Below are 19,394 nucleotides of genomic sequence, written 5' to 3' on the forward strand. Positions count from 1 at the left end.
TCTCAGTCAGAGGGAAGAAGGAAAGAATGAATCAAGACAGAAAAATACTGAAGTGGAAAGGAAGAAAGATGAGGGAGCTCATTTAATCTTTTTGGTAAAGTAGGAAGTGACTAGGTGGAGCAGTGGATAGAGCCCAGAATCAGGAAGATTCATTTTCATGAACTCAAATTTGATCTCAGACACTTACTAGCTGTGTGACCCTGGGCAAGTCACTTAACCCTCATTTTCCTCATTTATAAAATGAGCTAGAGAAGGAAATGGCAAACCACTTCAGAATCTCTGCCAAGAAAACTCCAAAATGGGGTGACAAAAAGTTGGATATGACTGAACAACAACAAAACAACAAAAAAGTAGGAAGCAGAGTTATCTTTCCCAAGAGTTTGTTACACAGTGTGGGAGTGTGATTGGGAATTTATGGGAAGTGGAAAAGGTTTGGAGCAGCTGCTGTGGAGAATTGGATTAGAGTTGAAAGAAAGGTCTGCCAAGTTGCAGTAAGGTCCTACTTGGAATTACTTAGCCAGAAGTTGAAATGTCCCCTATGACTCTCTGCTTAGAAATCCGGAATCAGAGAGAGCAGACAGAGGAGGCAATCCAGGGTCAAAAAGTATTAAAATAGAAGGATATGGAATAGACATTGTCAAGTAGGGTTCATGCAAAGGATCAATGATTCCAACTCCTTTGAACTGAAAAACTCTCAGTATATTAAGGCCCTTCTCTTTAGTCCAAGGATGGAAGTTTAGGTGCTCTAACATGACACATGCCTGATCAGAGATACAGGATTAGGATTCCCATAATGTCTCTCTGGAGATCTGAGAATTGAGGCAACATTTGGAAGGTCTTCTTAGCCAACAGCCCAACAAAGTGCCTTGGAAACTTAGCATGGGTCAGATATGTAGTTATTGAATAACTATTCTACATATAGCATTATAGAATAATGGAATGAGCATTGCACTGAGAAAGACAAAAGCTGGGTTCATATTTACACTCTGCTAGTTCTTAACTATAACTGATGAGTCAAAACATTTGTTCAAACACCGGGGAGTCAAATAAAAACAAGACACTCCCAGCTATAAAGAACCATCCATTCTAACAGGGCAAGACAACATATAAAGGGATGCTGGAAGGGAGAAAAAGGTGTGGAAACCCATTGGCCATGGTGAGGAAACTGCAAAAAGTATCATGGAGTTCTCCATCAAGCTCACCTATTAAAAACCCCTGGCAGCCAGAGTGGAGAGTTCAATTAGCCTAATGATATCTTCTCTGAAGCCTTTATTTCTATACCTCTTCATTGGGTATGATGCTAAAGGTACTGTCTACTTACTAGATGGTGAGGGATACTTGAATAAACAAATATATGTCATTTTATCAATCTGGAGAACTCTAACATGGGAAAACTCCCCCAATTAATCCTAGGTAGTTGCTTGCCACACATGCCACACAACAATCTGAAAAAGAATTCCTGATTCCAAACCTATCAGGATGCCAGATAAAAAATCTGTTATGTAAATGTCAATTAACTGGGGTACGTAAGTACCTACTGAGTGCCAGCTGCTGTGCTAAGTGCCAGGAATACAAAAGAAAGGTCAACACTAAATAATCCCTGGTCTTTGGGAGCTCACAGAAAATACAGTTGACTCCATGTTTGGTCAACGCCAACCATCATGGTCTTTCCTATGTATGATAGAGAGGTAGGTGAGAGATTTCCATAAACCACCTCAATTGATGTTTTTTGTTTTTAGCAAGAATCTGGGTATAATTACTTGCTTCTTATTGTGAATATTTAGAATAGAATCCATGTAACTTGGTGTCCTCAAGGGTCAGAAGAAAAAGGGTTGAGGACATCTATCTTCCATTGCTAAGGTTGGGCAGGAGATCTCATAGCACAGAGGAAAACATACAGGGTTTGGCATTAGAAGACACCCTCTTCCCTAGGGTCGGATCCTAACTTTGTTCCTGACTGCCTGACCTTGGATAAATCACCTCACCTCAGAGGACACCTCCAGCAGTGGCCTCCCCTTATGGGGCTCCAGCCTGGACCCTGTGATCTCATAACTTCTTCATCTGAAAAATGAGAGGGATGGACTCAATGCCCTCAGATGTATCTTCCAGCTCTAATCCCATGAACTCATGAACACAATATGCTTTCTCTTGCTTCCCCATTCCTGCAGTTAGAGGACTTTCAGATGGTGCAGTAATGTGGTTTGTTCTCTGTCTCCCAGGTTGAGTGCTCTTCTAGATTGAGTGCTCTCCACTTTAATTAACAACAAAAATACCAAACCTTCTTTATGAGAACAATAACCACCAGATGGCACTAAGAGCTTTTATGGAACAAGCCACAAAGTTTGCACTTGAGGGAAGATGCTGGAACTAGATGGACAGAAAGACCAGGCATTATAGGAGGTGTCTGAGAGTACTGGCTCATAGATCACTTGCTCACAGAAGCAGAGACATCCCAGTCAAGGGTCTTGAGCTGGCCCTTGGCCCTCTTGTCCAAGTCTGTATGTTTTGGGTCCTCCAGGGCCTCTGAACTTCTCCATTCCTAGACTCAGTGTTCTTTCTCAGTTTTATTGATGATGATGAGATTATCTTGAAAGATGCTTCTATATAGCCAAGAATTTCATACCACATCACTTCACCCCCCCCCCCCCCCATACTTCATATATTCATAGCCAAAAATGACCTCAGTCAAATTCTAGACATTGGGTTGTCAGAGGGGAATGACGGTGGCTGTTTCCCATTTTCAGTCACTCAGATTCAAATGAGAATAAGGCAGTGAACATCAGGAAGGAGTAAGTGGGCTTGAGAACAATATATATGTAGGTAGCTTTATTTCCTTGTGCTTTTTAAGGTAATGGAGGAGTCTAAACAGAATTTTTCTTGAAAAAACTAGGTGATGCACTGGATAAAGTGCTGGACTTGGAGTGAAGAAAATGTGAGTTCAAGTCCTCAAATACTTAATAGCTATGCAACCTTGGGCAAGTCACTTCACCTGAACCTGTTTCTTCTACCTTAAAATGGGAATAATATCTTTCTAGATTTCTGTGAAGATAAAAACAAAACTATACCTATTATCTATAAATGTATGTATACACAGATATAGAATAGATTTTATATAGCAAATTATCTATAATGTAACATTATACACATGCATATAAATGGTATCAAAATCTAAAGAATAGGCATGCATTATTTATACATAAAATAATTTTCAATATATCAAATAATGTGATAAAATCCACAAAGTCCTTCAAGAATCCTAAACTATTATATAAATGGTTATTATCACAAAGACAAAAAGACCGATTGTATAATGTAGCAATCCAAGAGAGATTAGGTTTTCAATTATGTGAAATACATGAGAGCATAGGAATGTAGGTTTTTAGAGTCTGAAGAGACTTCAGAATCCTTTGTTCTAGTTATTTCTTTCCCTTCTTCTCTTAAACAGTGAATGAATCCTGCGGTCAACTCAGCTTAGCTCAGCTTTCATTTCGTGGACTAGATAGGAGTTATTATTATTGCTAAAATAAAAATGTAAAAGTGTTACTTATGTTTATAGAGTCAAAGGATGTTGGAGCTGGATAAAACCTTAGAAATCATTTAATTCAACTCCTCATTTTAAAATGAGGAAAATTGAGGTCTAGAGAGGTGAATGACTTGTCCAAGGTCACATAAATCTAGGGTTTAACCCAAGTCTTGGCTCTCATTCCAAATACTCCTTTGCTACAACCAAATTTTTATACTTCTACATTTTTAATGCTTCAATTGTTATAGCCAGAAATTATAGCTTTTAAAATATATTTTGTAATCAGGACTCTAGATCTCCATTAATGAACTTCAAAAGAAGATAGAAGAATTTACATAGTAAATATGGTTTTTGGAGCAATAGACACATAATAAATTATTAAGTATTCTTTGTACTTATAAAACAATTTCCACTTGAGAATATCCATGAATTTTGTTCATATTTCTTTCTTTATTTCCTTGGTGATTTTAATGAAACATCTGTTGCCTCTAACCACATTTTATCCAGAATATTAACCCTTGTGAGGACTGTGCAAGTCACATTGGGCCTCTCAAATGAGTCTAACCACTCAGGCTATTCAAGAAAAAGATAGTCACTAGAGGCAGGTAGGTGGCACAGGAGATAGAGAGTCAGGGCTGGAGTCTGAAAGACTTGGATTCAAATCTGGCCTCAGATACTTCCTAGCTATGTGAGCCTGGATAAATCACTCACCCCAATTCTTAGCCCTTACTGCTCTTCTTTCTTAAAATTGATAATAAGACAGAAGTTAAGGGTTAAAAAGGAAAGAAAGAAAAAGGCAGTCCCAAAGTATACAACTGGAATCACTAGCCAAATTCTGTGATTCTGAAAAATTTTCTAACAATTATTCAGTCATTTTCAGTCATGTCTGGTTCTGGGACACCATTTAGGGTTTTCATGGCAAAGATGTTGAAGTGGTTTCCCACTTTCTTCTCCAGCTTATTTTATAGACTAGGAAACTGAGGCAAACAGGGTTAAGCAACTTGCTCAGGGTCACATAGCTAGTAAGTAACTGAGGCCAGATTTGAACTCAGGGAGATGAGTCTTCCTATTGTGAAGATGGGATTAACTCTCCCCTTGCCTATTTTTGAATTAACCAAAACTTGAACATCCCTACTTGGCACTAGTTGGGTGAGTTTGCATACCACTTAGAGCTCATTCAGTGAGAAACTTATGAATCCTTTGATAAGAGTTTACACACTCATAGGACTAGAGGTAGAATGTACAAACACTGCCACCATGGGCAATTCTAAGGAAATTTAAAGACTGCATTTGGTCTCCATAAAGTGGAGGAAGGGACAGGAAGTGACATAAAAAAGGACTATAAAAGATGATTAACTTCCTGTAACAAGAGGGCTTTGTCCTGAATTTTCAGGTTGGAAGATCTTCTCCTTTGGGACTTTGCCTTGATACTTCAGTCTTTGGCTTCACTCAGACCTGGGACTCTGACTCTTGGACTGCTTCTGGTAAGACTGCTCCTGGATATTCTCCCTTTAGATCTTCTTCTGGTGAGAGAAAAGCTGATCTTCCTTTCCCGGCTTCTGAAGAGATTAGCTCTGGAGATACCTCCCCTTCTTGGAGGAGGCCCAGTAGATTGAACTCTTGCTTAATTTACCACCAAGTTCTCTGGCTCAAGGGTTGATCTGGGAACTGGAGGGTGATAAGATAAACTTCTTACTCTACCCTCTTTCACATTTCTCTACTTTTACTCCCTTTGCCTTTTTTCCCCCATAAATAAAAGCTACTAAAAGTCATTTTTACTTGGGCTGAATTAATTTTAAAATCAGCGACCACAGTATTATCTTAGAATTCTCATACATTTAGTACAACCATAAAATTTAATTCCTTATTCTAACTCTAGGCACAGTACTCTATCCACTGTGTCACCTAGCTGCCTTTAGGATATTAGACAAGCCAACTAACTCCTCTGGCCTTCAGTTCTCTTCTCTGTAAAATGAGGACATTAGCCTAGATACCTCTGAGGTCCCTTCAAAACCAATATTTATGATCCCATAAAAATCTGTAGTTTTAATCAACTCTGAGGTTATCAGAAGATTGGTCTAATGTGAGGAGGGGATTGCTCTGTGAAAGGTAAGACCAATGTGTGGTAGATGGTGGGGAAGCACACGAATATGCTTATAATGTGTGTTGGTACAAACTGAACAGAAAATGGGAGGAATCATAGCTTGGCAGTTGATGCATTTGTGCCCTATTGGTTTTTGCTCTGAAGTGGTATTTTCCTATTTACAGCAGCCCCATCATCTATGGAAGCAATTCCTATGGCCAGCCATCTTCACCAACAAACACCAGTTGTCATCTATGGAGTAGCCATGCCAGCCTAGCCAGAGCAACAAGGCACCCTGAAGAACACAGGAGGTAGTATGTGTCAGAAAAGATGGACCGCTACCACCCCTTCAACTGCCTTCTTGTTTTTAGACTCAGATAGAGGCAGCTCAAGAACTTGAACTCACAAGCCTTGGAAGTGGTGGCACCCTCCCTCACCCACTCAATTATGGAGCCAGAATTTGGAATGTGTCCTTTTTGGAATGTGTCCTGCTTCCAGCCCAGATCATGGAGAGTTGTGGCCTGAAAATTCCTTCTTATAGCTGCTATAGATACTGTTTCTGAAGACCCAGAAGAGAAAGTTCTTGCCACCCAAATCCTTGACATTGTTAAAAGTTTTAACATCAGAAATGGATGTGATTTTAACAATGGCAACAACATTAAAGATGATACATGATCATCCACTTTGCTGTAGAACCCTAAGGATCTTGGGACATCTCCCATTGACTTGCAGCTGAAACCTTCTATAGGTCACTGTGTCCCTTACTGAGCTCCTTGAAAGTGGGTACCATCTTACCTCCATATGTGTTTCTCCAGTACTGAGCATGGTGCTTTGTACACAGCAAGTGTTTAATAAATGCTTTTTCATTCATTCATTTGTTGCCTTTTAATTCTTTATCTTTTAAAAAATCATTTTGGGCCTTCTCTGCTCATTGATGTATTATTTATGATGACCATCTATTGACTGGGTGCTAAGCTTACAGGATAGAAGAAAGGTAGAAAAAGGGGAGATTGCTGATATATCACTAGGGACTGGAGCTGTAAAATGAAGCTAGCACTCGTCTTCAATAATTTTTGGTTTTGTAGCGTGTTAATCCTGATTTTTAGATGGATTTTATTAGAATTTTAGATGTATCTACATTGGAGGCTATTTTAATCCAGTTATTTGTTCTTCCCTGGGGCTGTGGTCTTGAATGAGCTCCTGCCCCAAATACCACCACAGGCTGAGAAGAAAATGTCACCTTTGGGTACCAAACTGGAGCTGACAAGGCCACATTCACCCTCCCTTCCTAGATAAGGTGATGGAGTCTGAAGGCAAACCCAGCCATATTCCTAGTACCAGGGCTCGACAGAGCTGTAAACGCAACCCTATTGTCACAAAAGATGAGATTTAAACATTTTTCATACTATAATAGGCAGGGTCAAAAGGCAGGAAATGTTCAGGCTGATTCCTGTTCTCAATTCAAGCCTCTATGAGCTCCTGCCAGTAACATACAATAACCTATAAGTGAAAAACCTCCACAGTTTCTGTTCGGGATGGGGGCAAAGGTTGGAAGGATGGGGTAAGGATGGGGTGGATGCTGATGTTTTGTTTCTATTATTCACTGTAGATGAACCATAATTCACTTTCACATTCTGTAAAGAAAATCTTGGGAAGTTTGACTTATAGGAGAAGAGAAAACTCCTGTGAAAAATTGGGGGTCCATAATAATAACGACAATAAAATATATTTACCATAACACTTTAAAGTATTACAAAGTGCTTTACAAACAACCCTATATGGTTGAAGTTATTATTGTTCTCATTTTTACAGATGAGGAAACTGAGGAAGGGTTTAAGTGACATTGTTCCAACTGCAAGTTCTGCACTCTATCCACTGTCCCCCTCCGCAGTTTTGGGGGATGAAATATAGAATAGCCTGTCAGACTGTGTTGATAAACTGGTTGTTCTTGTTGAACTGATTTTTTTCTTTCATTTTTATTATTTGTTATAAGGGATGGATCCATCAGTGGGGTGGCAGGTATATTTGGAAGTAAAGGTGACTCAAAAATAAAATATAGCAAGAAAAAATAAAAAATAAGGAATGGCAAAAAACTCCAAATTTACCTGAGGAAACACTATTTTGGGCAAAGTATATCCAGATCTGTTTTATCTCTCTCTCTCCCTCTCTCTTCTCTTCTCTCTCTCTCTCTCTCTCTCTCTCTCTCTCTCTCTCTCTCTCTCTCTCTCCTCCCTCTCTCTCATTGTGTGCATATATATATATATATATACATATATATATATATGGTTTTGTCCTGTTATTTCAGCTGTGCCCAACTCTTTGTGACCCCATTTGGGGTTTTCTTGGCAAAGATATTTGGATTAAATAAATAACTCATCCAGGGACACACAGCTAAATAAGTGCCTGAGACTGGATTTGAACTTGGGTCCTCCTGACACCAGGGCTGGCATTCTATTCACTATGCCACTTATACATATACACATATATGTGCACAAAAATTCCTTCTTGCCAATGGGCATGACTTACCCCATTGCATAGCCACTAGATCCACTGGACTTGGAGTTAAAAAGATCTGGGTTTGAATTTTGCCTCTGACATCAGTCGTCACTTAACCGCCGAGCCCTTGTTCTTCATCTACAATAGGGGATAATAGTGTTTATCTTCTATAGCTACCCTCTAGTACTTAATGTGACTCCTTATTAAAACCTAAGAGAGCACCATAAACTTAGGGTACTAGATTAATCTCTACCATGTTCTTTTTATATGGTAGAAATGTTCCTGAAAAGACAAAAGCAAATCCAAATTTTGTAAAGCAAGTCACATTTTTTAAATATAGTTTGTCACTTAAAGGAATCCTTTTTATTAGCAAAAGAAATTCTGTTTTTAAAAAAAGTCGATAATATGGGGGTAGCTATGTGGCTCAGTGAATTGAGAACCAGGTCTAGAGACAGAAGGTTCTGGGTTCAAATATGAACTCAGATACTTCCTAGATTTGTGACCCTGGACAAGTCACTTAATCCCCATCGCCTAGCTCTTATTACTCTTCTGCTCTGGAATCAATAAAAAGCATGGATTCTAAAACAGAAGGGAAGGGTTTTTTTTTTTTTTTAAGTAGATAATGTGTCATCTGTAAGACTTCTTTTCCACATTTTGGGTTTTCTTATAGCGAGGCACACTATGGGTAAGGAGGCATGTACATCTGTGTTACCTAAGGATTTTCTGGTGACAGAGTTTACCAATATTTATCTTGCTAGAGACCTACAAAACCTCTTCTGGTTACCAGAAGGAGCTCTGTAGGTCTCTGATTAAGTAAGATTTGGGATGGATGAAATATTATTTCACGTGCTTCTTATAAAAGTAATAAAACATCTTCCACTTTTCCAAATTTCAATATTCTGGCTTTAATTATTTTGCTTCATAGTTGTAAGAATTATCAAACCATTAATTACATAGGCTGGCTTATTTTTTTTCTATTTCAGGTCATAAAAAGATGTGTTTGAGTTATGCAAGCAATAAATTATGCCTGTAAGTTGAGTCTCTTTTTAAAACGAAATTTTGCAATTTAAAGATACACATTATTGGTCTAATAATGTCAATGTTTCTCCATTGCCTCTGGAAAAAGATCGGCTCTCTGCTAAGAAGCAATGATTATATCACATATGTTACTAATTTCTTAGAAACTGGGGCAAATAATTCATTTCCAGAGGAGTTTCTACATTGCGACATAAATACTCTCAGTATTTGTAACTCAGCCGCGTAGTGGGGCCAGGAGTAGGCGAGAATTTTTGAGACAAGACACCAAGTATGGAGTGATAGTGAGGAAAAAATTCAGATGTAGAACTCTTCGATTTCTTGAGTTGGGGGTCCAGGAGGCTCTGCAAGTTGTTGGAAGTTGTTGCTAATTTGCTTGACTTCTGCAGAAAGGGAAGTGGGGGGCTCAGAGGTCTCCTTGAGTGTGGAGGAAGATGCAAAGGGAGATGCTGCAGATGACGGGGTAGAGCTGGATGACTCCTCAGTAAATGAGGAAAGGGAAGTGCAGGAGGCCTCCGCTGGCACACCACTTGAAGCAGAGAGTGGCCTTCCTTTGGAAGTTCCTGGCTTTGACCAATGGGGTGGACATTTTCTCGGAGGGAGGAAAGTTTCCAAATTATTACAAAACCCACTAGGAGCTGAATAGGCTGAGACCACAGACAAGTCTGAGAAAGAAAGTTTTAGGCCTGTGTCCACATCAGTTTCTTGGGCACCCTCTAAGTCATCAACGGAGAGCTTGGGGTTCTGTTTCCGTTCTGACTCCTCTACTGCTGGGGAACCTCTGTTTAAAAGCCAGAGTGGTTCAGTCACCGGCAAGGAGTCAGAGGTCGTTCCTCCAGTGGGCAAACAAAACAATGACTTGCTCCTTGGGAATGACCATGTTGGGTAGCGAGCACTGCTGTTTCTTTGAGTCCATTCTCCCTGATCTCCAGGAGCTAGGTCAGGCTGGTAGAGCCCATTGGCTGGACGGCCTGATTGTGGCTGCTGGCTGCTGCTGAGTGTGCGACTCCGTGGAATGAAGCTAGATGGAGGGATGAAGGAAGAAGTCTTCTCTGAGTAGCAATGAAGCTTGCTGGCCTTAGAAGATTTCCTATACAAACTGTGTGCCTGTTGGGGAAACAGGAAAGGCTTCATTAATATGGGATGGTTAGTTTCCTGGTAACATATTTGCAATGTTAAATGTTAAATTTGCTAGAAATCATTGTCTTGAATCATTAGAAAAGCCTAGAGGAAGGCTGTGAAAACTCATGGGAAAGAGATTCTCTCTCTCTCTCTCTTTTTATTTTTATTTCTCACTGTTTCTTCCTTTCTTCCTTCCTCCCTTCCTTCCTCTCTCCTTCCTCCTTTCTCTTTCTTTCTTTCTTTCTTTCTTTCTTTCTTTCTTTCTTTCTTTCTTTCTTTCTTTCTTTCTTTCTTTCTTTCTTTCTTTCTTCCTTCCTTCCTTTCTTTCTTACTTCCTTCCTTTCTTTCTCTCTCTCTCTTTCTTTCTCTCTCTCTCTCTCTCTCTCTCTCTCTCTCTCTCTCTTTCTTTCTTTCTTTCTTTCTTTCTTTCTTTCTTTCTTTCTTTCTTTCTTTCTTTCTTTCTTTCTTTCTTTCTTTCTTTCTTTCTTTCTTTCTTTCTTTCTTTCTTTCTTTCTTTCTTTCTTTCTTTCTTTCTTTCTTTCTTTCTTTCTTTCTTTCTTTCTTTCTTTCTTTCTTTCTTTTTCTTCTCTCTCTCTCTCTCTCTCTCTCTCTCTCTCTCTCTCTCTCTCTCTCTCTCTCTCTCTCTCTCTCTCTCTCTCTCTCTCTCCCTCTCTCTCCCGTTCCCCCCCCCCCCATATACATAGACACCCTTACTTTCTGGCTTACCAATTCTAAGACAGAAGGGCAAGGGCTAGTCAAACAGGGTTAAGTGACTTGCCCAGGGTCACATTGCCAGGAAGTAGCTGCGGCCATATTTGAAACCAGGACTTCCTGGATTAATGCTCTCTGCCTTGTGCCACCAACCTGCCCCTGATGGTATTATATTTAAATGTCAGTGATAATAATCATGAAAATAATCATTAATAATAAGTGTTTACCAAATTCTAAAGGAAAGATCACACAAGAATACTCAGTAGGGATACTTTATAAACTATGTGGGGTGATCCAAACTCATGGTGAAATGAAATGTATCAAAAATTAGTTTTTGCCCTTTCTGACAAATATGTTCCTTTGAACATCAGAGAAGAGTAGAATGATATTCCCAGAGAACAAAGAACCTGTTTTCTTTCTTTTGAGAGACATCTTAATGTATTGGAAGGAACAATTCTGATGTCAGAAGGGGGGGGAATTAAAATCCTAGCTGAGCTACTTGCAAACTGTGTGACCTAAGGTAAACTATGTAACCTTTCTGGGTCTCAGTTTTGTCATATATAAAATGGAGAGAGTGGTGTACAATATGAAATCTTAAGTTGCTTCCACCTATGACTCCAGCAACCCAGAAAAAATGTGGAAAATGGTAATTGTAGTCATAGACATAATCATAGTTGTAGTAGTAACAGAGAAATCATGAAGAGGGCAAAACAGTTAGATTATAGGAACTGATGGTAAAAACTAACTATATGATCTTGGACATGTCACCTAAACTCTCTGAGCCTCAGTTTTCTCATGTGTAAAATGAACAGATTGGATAAAATAACCTCTGAGGTCTTCTTCCAGCTCTATATCTATTGTAAGAGTTAAATTAATGTCCAATACTTCAAATATTATTTTTATAAAGTTTATTATCTGACAAAATGGAACCACATGACTAAGTTTTATACCTGCTCAAAAATCCCTGCTCCACCAAAACCAGCAACAGGAAGGAAAGAGGGCTAGACTGGGAACTCCACCCAGTTTATCCTGTCTATGTCAGCATGTAAGGACAGGAAGTGAGTGGGGTTCTGGGAATCACAGTTTTTTTTCTGGGGATTGTAGTTTTTTTAGAGTAACAGATTCTATTTCACACTATAATCCTAATAGGCAGGGGACATAAGGAAGCAGGTAGCTCCCCTTCATTCTCCCTGTCTTTACAGATTATAACAGATATGGAGGAAGCTAGTAACATCTTCTATTAACTTGGATTATAGAAATGGATGCTTATAGTTTTCAACTGTATCAAATAGCTTAATTCTAGAGCCTATGTCAATTTTATGGTTAAGATAAAATCCTAGGGTTTGCCCCAACAGAGGATACTAAACACACCCTGTCATGAGTAAAGCACAATTTAGAAAAAGAAATTGCCTTGTATTCTATGCATTTAGCCCCAAAAGCCTACTAACCATTAGAGGGTATTGATTACTCTCCTCCTACCTCATTCACTTTTTATGATAACGGGACTGTCCAGTAAGCTATGGAGTCATTAATTAGTAGACTTAATCCCAGCTGGCACAGATTCTTTGCAGAAACTTGTGCATTTGTTTGTCCGTTAATTTCTCCTATTTCTAGTACTTTTGTTTTCTGGCCTCCACTTTCAGAAATTCAGAAAACAAACCTCTTGTTACTGCTGCTTAGAACCCCAAACCCTCGTCTTAAATTTAGACAGCCACTTGTACCCTCATCTCAGCCTTTTCTTTATTGTAAATCCAGAGTCTAGCATTGTACCTGATACATGGTAATTATTTCATAAATGTTTATTGCTTGACTGTGTATCTCTCTCACTCTATGGAAGACTCACCCAATGGGCTGATTCATATATTCATATAATTCATAATTACATATATTATCTAGTTACAATTATAATTTATAGTTTTTTAAACATTGACTCAATGCTTTACAAAGCACTTTCTTTAAAACATCCTTGCAAAATAGGTACTAGAAGCAATCAGTGCCCTTTTACAAATGAAGAAAGTGAAACTCCGATGAAATATCTTGCTCAGGGACACTTAAGTAGCATGTGTGATAGAGCTGAGATCTCAACCTGGTTCTCCTGGCTTCAAGTCTAGGGCCAATAAACCTTACTACTTCTCTGATCATAACAGTTCACATTTGCAGAAAGTCTTGAAGTTGACAAAGAGAATAAGTAATGGCATAGAGCCATGTCGGTGAACCTATGGTACATGTGCTGGAACATGCTGGGATTGGGTGCTTTTCCCTTCCCACTCTTCTCCTGTGCCCAAGGACATTTCTCCCATCACCCACCCCTCTGCTCAGCTGCCCAATGGGAGCACTTCCTTCCTCCCCTGTCTGTAAGGTAGGGGGCTCACATGCAGCATGAGGGTTGCAATTTGGGCACTTGGTTTCTACAACATTCACCCTCACTGGCATAGGGTACAGAGAGTTTCACTGGAGTCACAAAGACCTAAGTTCAAATCCCATCTGTGATATGTATTAGCTGTTTGATCATTCATGGACAAGTCAATGAATATCTCTGTTCTCTAGGCAATTTTCTCTCTCTGTCTCTCTCTCTCATAATTTGTTTGTTGATTACTCTAAAATTCTCAAGTGTCTCTCTCTCTCTCTCTCTTCCCCAGTTGCGAGGAAGATATCACTTGACCAAAAAAAAAACAAACCTTTCATATTTTCATGTATCACTTCTTTCTCTAGGAAGTGGATGTTTTATAAGTTATTTTTTAAACATTAATTCTGTAGCTGTATATTGGTATTCACTTCTGGGCATAAGGTTAGGGGTTTGCCCCCCCCCCCAAATCCTCATAAAATTTTTTGGCCCTCCCTTCATACCAAAGAAATTTTTCTTTTTATTTTATGGGGCATTTACAGTACTTTACTCTAAAATTTGGGTTAAGTATTTGGTCATAGGATATATATATATAGATCAATGTTAATATTTCTGCTCTTTATATGTTATCTATAGGCTTTCTGTTCTTTTTAACTTTTTACTTATTTTAACTTTAAAACATTTGTTGTATGAAAAGATAAAATATGTTGGTATCATAAAATACATAAATTTTATGCACTTTTGAGTTTCTAAACTTTTTCTGTGTTGTCTTCTGACCTTTGTGTGTCATTTAGGGTTTCTGCAACCCCCCCCCCCCAAAATTCCCATTTAATTTCTTAAGCAGACAATGGGGAAAGTCATAATGTGAAAGGAAATCCTGTATAGTGTTCTCTTGGTTCTACTCATTTTGCTCTTCATTATTTTATCCAGATATTTTCAAGTTTTTAAAAAAATTAACCTGCTCATCATTTCTTACAGCTTTAGTAGTATTCTATCACAATCATATGCCCGACTTATTCTGCCATTCTCTGATTGATGGCTTTCCCTTCCATTTCTGGTTTTTTGACACCCCAAAGTGAGCTGCCATAAATATTTTAAAGCAATTAGGTTCTTTTCCTTTTTCACTGATCACCTTATAAAACAGATCCAATGTTGGTATTGCTGGGTCTAAGGCTATTCACAATCTTATAACTCTCTGGGCAAAATTCCAGATTGTTCTTCAAAATGGTTGGATCAATTCACAGTTCCAGCAACAGTGTATTAATGTCCTTATTTTTCCACATCCCCTACAACATTTGTCATTTTGCCCTTTTATCATTTTAGCCAATCTGATAGGTGTGCGATGATATCTCTCTGAACAATACTCTGAGGAGTTCCATTTTGATGTCAGAAAAGTCAAATACCCATATGTAACCCATAACATTTCCCAGCCCAGAACCAGATTAAAATATAATTGGAAAATATTTAACAAAATGAAAATATAGTAAAGCAGATATTATTCACAAAAAGTCAATAGAGCAAGTATCAGAGACTTTCACATATGTTCAGTGCCCCCCATTTTGTTACCATTGCCCTACATTGACCAACGAATGCATCCAGATGTTAATTTAAAAACATATACAAAGCACTTTCCTCACAACCTTGTAAAATAGTGAGCATAAGTTTAATCCTTTTCTATGATGAAGGCTCAGGTACTAGCAGTCAGTTTCCTCATGGATAAAATGAGGAGGTTCACTTGTAATAATGAAAAATAATAACATTTCTATTCATATATATGTATATGTATACATATATATTATAAAGTTTATTGGAAGGGTAGATAATGTTCCTAAGTAACCTGACCATGTGGAGCCTAGCCTGCCAGTCTCTTCCTCCTTCCCCCTCACCTGCCTGCCCTGTCTCCTCTCCTCATGGTTCTCCTGATTCTCTCATGGATCTCCCTTGATTCTGCCCCAAACCTTAACTTTTATTGACATACAGAATGTACACCAAAGCAAGCCTGGCGCAACTGTGGTATGCCAGGAATGTTTGATAGACAGGGAAAGTTACTCAGGAAGGGGAGGGGATGAACTTCCTTGGCACACACCCTAGCAGTTATGCATGCCATTTAGTACTACAGAGCATAGCAAAAATGCTGACCTCTCTTCTCTTATAGTTCTTAAAAAGCAAGTGACCACTTTCTCTTAACTCTACTGCTTAATGTGGGTGGCAGTACTTATCACAGTGTAAGGATCTATTCTACATGGATTTATTCAGTTGATCTCTTGGCTCAGCCCCCATCCATTGGAATAGTGCCACTCTTTTTGTTTTGTGTTATATTTAAATGAACCCTAATCATATGAACATGGTATAACAAAATCATAAAGAAGCATAGTTTAATTTCAGACAGTCTTTACAGTAATCATATAAGCAAAAGGAGAAAAAAAGACCCTTAAATGTGATAAAGCAGCTATTATGGACTGTGCCATCAGCTCTTCCAAAACCTAGGCATCCTTTTACAATTATATAGGCATGCCCTAGATCTAGGAGTTGCTGGTTATAGTTTATGTGTTTAGTCTCAAACTCATTAGCTGCACTTATTAGAAATTAGCAAGCACTCCCCACTTGTTTCTCCATTGATCTTCCATTTCTGACTATTCTAAAACATCTTCCAACATTTTCCCACTTAGCCTCAGTTAATTGAGTAACTTGGAAAATGGGACCTATCTTTGATAATATGGCTTTTCTACTTAATTTTTTTCAACAATACTCTGGTATGGATACTCAGGGGTTGGGCTAACTAGTACTCCAAAAAGAGGCAGCCAGGTGGTAAAATGGATAGAGCACTGGGTCTATAAACAGGAAGACCTGAGTTCAAATTCAGTCTCAGACACTTACTAGCTATATGAAGGTGAGTATATCACTTAACCTCTGTGGGTTCCCTTTTCCTCAACTGGAATAATAACAGCATCTATCTCACAGTATTATTGTGAAGGCAAAATGAGATAATATTTGCAAAGTACTTAGTACAGTGCCTGGGACAAGCAGGCACTTGATAAACAAATACTTATTCTGTTCCTGTCTTTCCAAATGATTCTAGCTGCCTGTTTTTGACCAGTGAAACAGTGAATGAAAATGTCTGTCAAAACTTGGAGAGAGATATTTCTCCAGCTCTCATTTTTCTAAGTTCTTTGCTCCTTGAATATCTGCTTACCTGAATCTTATGTCATTTCTTTCCATTTACAATGTAGCAGTCATTGTATATGTTGTTTTCCTGGCCCCTCTTAATTAACTTTGTATCAGTTCATGTAAATCTTTCCATGCTTCTCTGAATTCATGTTCTCTCTTTTTTACAGTACAATTCCATTATATTACATTTCATACTTGGCTTAGACCCAGTGTCAAATATGAAGTCTTATGCCCTCAACTACTTGGAAAAGATTAAAAGGTAATTTGGAAATCATTAACAAAATAAATATAAATATAATAAAATATAGATTACATTTTAAGACGAAGTCAGTATGCGGCCCACAGGAATCCTTCTGTAGAAATTAGTGCACCTGTTTCTGTTTGCATTTAATAACACTGATTTAGACACTCTCCTATCAATGGGTAGAATCTGCCTTTTTCCCCCTAGTTCACAAAAGTACTTTAGGAAGAGTCAATAGAAACATTTTGGTGTATCTGGAATTTTATTTCTTATCAATAAACTCCTTGGGACATATGCCAAGCAATAAAATCTCTAGATCAAATGATATGGACATTTTAGTTATTTTATTTACATAATTATGACTACTTTCCAAGATGATTGGAACAGTTTATACTTCTCTCTAATTCCTTCAACATTATCTAGTCTTATCTTTTTCCATCTTTGCCAATTTGCTAGTATGAGCTGGTCAGAGCTGTCTTGATTCACATTTCTTTTATTATTAGTCATTTGGAGCATTATTTCATATTATTACATGTTTATGAATAGTTTTGACTAGCTTATGACTATATAACTTTTGGTAAAATTCTTCTTTTGATCCAACAATAGTCATATCTTTTGATTACTTCTATATAGGAGAATTGCATTTGGTCTTAAATATTTCTATTAGTTGTCTAGCTATGTATGTCAAACTCTTATCAAAGAAATTTGATACAAAGACTCTTTCCTCATTTGGTACTTAACTTTTTACCCTAAATGTGCTCATTTTGTTTGTACAAAAGTGTTTCAATTTCATTTAATCAAAATTATCTATTTTATATTTTGTAACTGTATCTCTTGTTTGCGTAAAAATTCATCCCCTAGTCCATCAATTGGGGAATGGCTGAATAAGTTGTAGTATATGATTGTGATAGAATACTATTGTGCTATGAGAAATGATGAAGAAGATGTTTTCAGAAAAACCTGGAAAGACTTAATATGAACTGATGAATTGAGTGAACTGAGCAGAACCAGGAGAACACTGTATGTTAACAACAATATCATATGTTGATCATCTGTCAATGAATTAGCTATTCTCAGCAATACAAAGATCTAGGACAAATCCAAAGGACTAACAATGAAAAATGCTATCTATTTCAAAGAAAGAACTCATGGAGTCTGAATCCATATCAGACATATTATTTTTCACTTGGGGGGGCAGTGTTTTCTAACATTACTAATATAGAAATGTTTTGTGTGACTGAACATGTCTAATCTACATTAAATTGCTTGCTATCTCAATGAGGGGAGGAAGGTGGAAGGAGGATAATTTGGAACCTAAAAATGTAAAAAATTAACAATTGATTTATGTGTAATTGGAAAAAATGACATATTTGAAATTAAAAAGAACTCGTCCTCCATTAATAGTTTTGAAAGTTAATCTGATCCCCTCTCATAATATTTTATAATGTAATCTTTAATATTCAGATCACATTTCCATCTGGAATTTATTGTAGAATATGGTGTTAGGTCTTAGACTAAGCCTAATTTCTTCTAGACTACCTTCTATATTTCCTAGCAGTTCTTTTTAAGTAGGAAGATTTTTTTAATATGTAATTTTTATTTTCAGATTTATTGAATACTGGGGTATGGGCAGGGGTATGTTAACAAATGTTTCTAAAAAAATGTAAGCACAACACACTTTTAAATTTAATTTTTATTATTAATACTTTCTGTATTTCTTTCTTAAATCTAAATTATTGACACAACAAGAAATCAAGCCCTAATTGCTATCATTTTCAGATTTTTGAGGTGTAAATGTCCACACTGAAAATTTCATAATTGACTTTCTGCAGCTACTAAGAGGTAACTCTAGCACATTCCTTATCATGGGGTTCCATTATCTCTGCTTCTACTTTTCTTGCTCTGTCCAACTGATTCCACTTTACTATTTTTTAAGCTAATAGCAAGTGATTTTGTTTTTTTAAACTCTTACCTTCTCTCTTGGAATTGATACTAAGTATTGATTAGATACTTAGAACTGATACTAAGTAAGGGCTAGGCAACTGAGGTTAAGTGACTTGCCCAGGGTCACACATCTAGGAAGTGACTGAGGTCATATTTGAACTTGTGTCCTCCTGACTCCAGGGCTGGCACTCTATCCATTGAGTCACCTAGCTGCCCCCTGATATAAAGTAGTTTTAATGACTGGTACTTCATAATATGGTTTGAGTTCTGGAAGTACTATTCCTCCTTCATTCTCACCATTTTTTCATTAGCTCTTGATATTCTAGATCTTTTGCTTCTCCAAATAAATTTCTCTTCATATGATTATATGATTTAACTTTATAAAGTAACCTTTTTGTTGTCTGATTGGTATAGCATTAAATCTGTTAACTTTGAAATATTGTACTTTTAATTGAATTGGCTCAGCCCTGCTCTGAGCACTAAATACTCTTCTAGATACTTAAGTTATTCTTTAAGAAGCATTTTGTAATTGAATCTGTACAAATGTTCTGGTTGCTTTGGTAGATTGCCTCCCAAATATTTATGCATTTTGTAGTTCTTTTGAATGTGGCTTCTTTTTCTATTATTGCCTCTGTATGTTGTTATTATCATATAGAAATGCTATTGATTTTTTTTTTGTAGTCTGAAACTCTGCTGAATTATTATCTCAATTAGTTTCTCTGCTGAT

General features: G+C 37.6%; 1 protein-coding gene across 2 annotated transcripts in view; it reads right to left on the reverse strand.

The window, feature by feature from the left end:
• Positions 1–8,982: 8,982 nt before the first annotated feature.
• The window catches only part of FAM124A (family with sequence similarity 124 member A), a 104,230-nt gene continuing 93,818 nt past the window's right edge, over positions 8,983–19,394 (reverse strand). For both annotated transcript variants that reach the window (XM_001378319.3, XM_007495400.2), the window contains one exon: positions 8,983–10,244. In XM_001378319.3, the coding sequence (XP_001378356.2) occupies positions 9,435–10,244 (810 nt within the window). In that variant the 3' untranslated portion in view covers positions 8,983–9,434. The remainder of the gene's footprint in view (positions 10,245–19,394) is intronic.

This window comes from Monodelphis domestica, chromosome 4 (assembly GCF_027887165.1).
Source record: "Monodelphis domestica isolate mMonDom1 chromosome 4, mMonDom1.pri, whole genome shotgun sequence".
Taxonomy (NCBI): Eukaryota; Metazoa; Chordata; class Mammalia; order Didelphimorphia; family Didelphidae; genus Monodelphis; species Monodelphis domestica.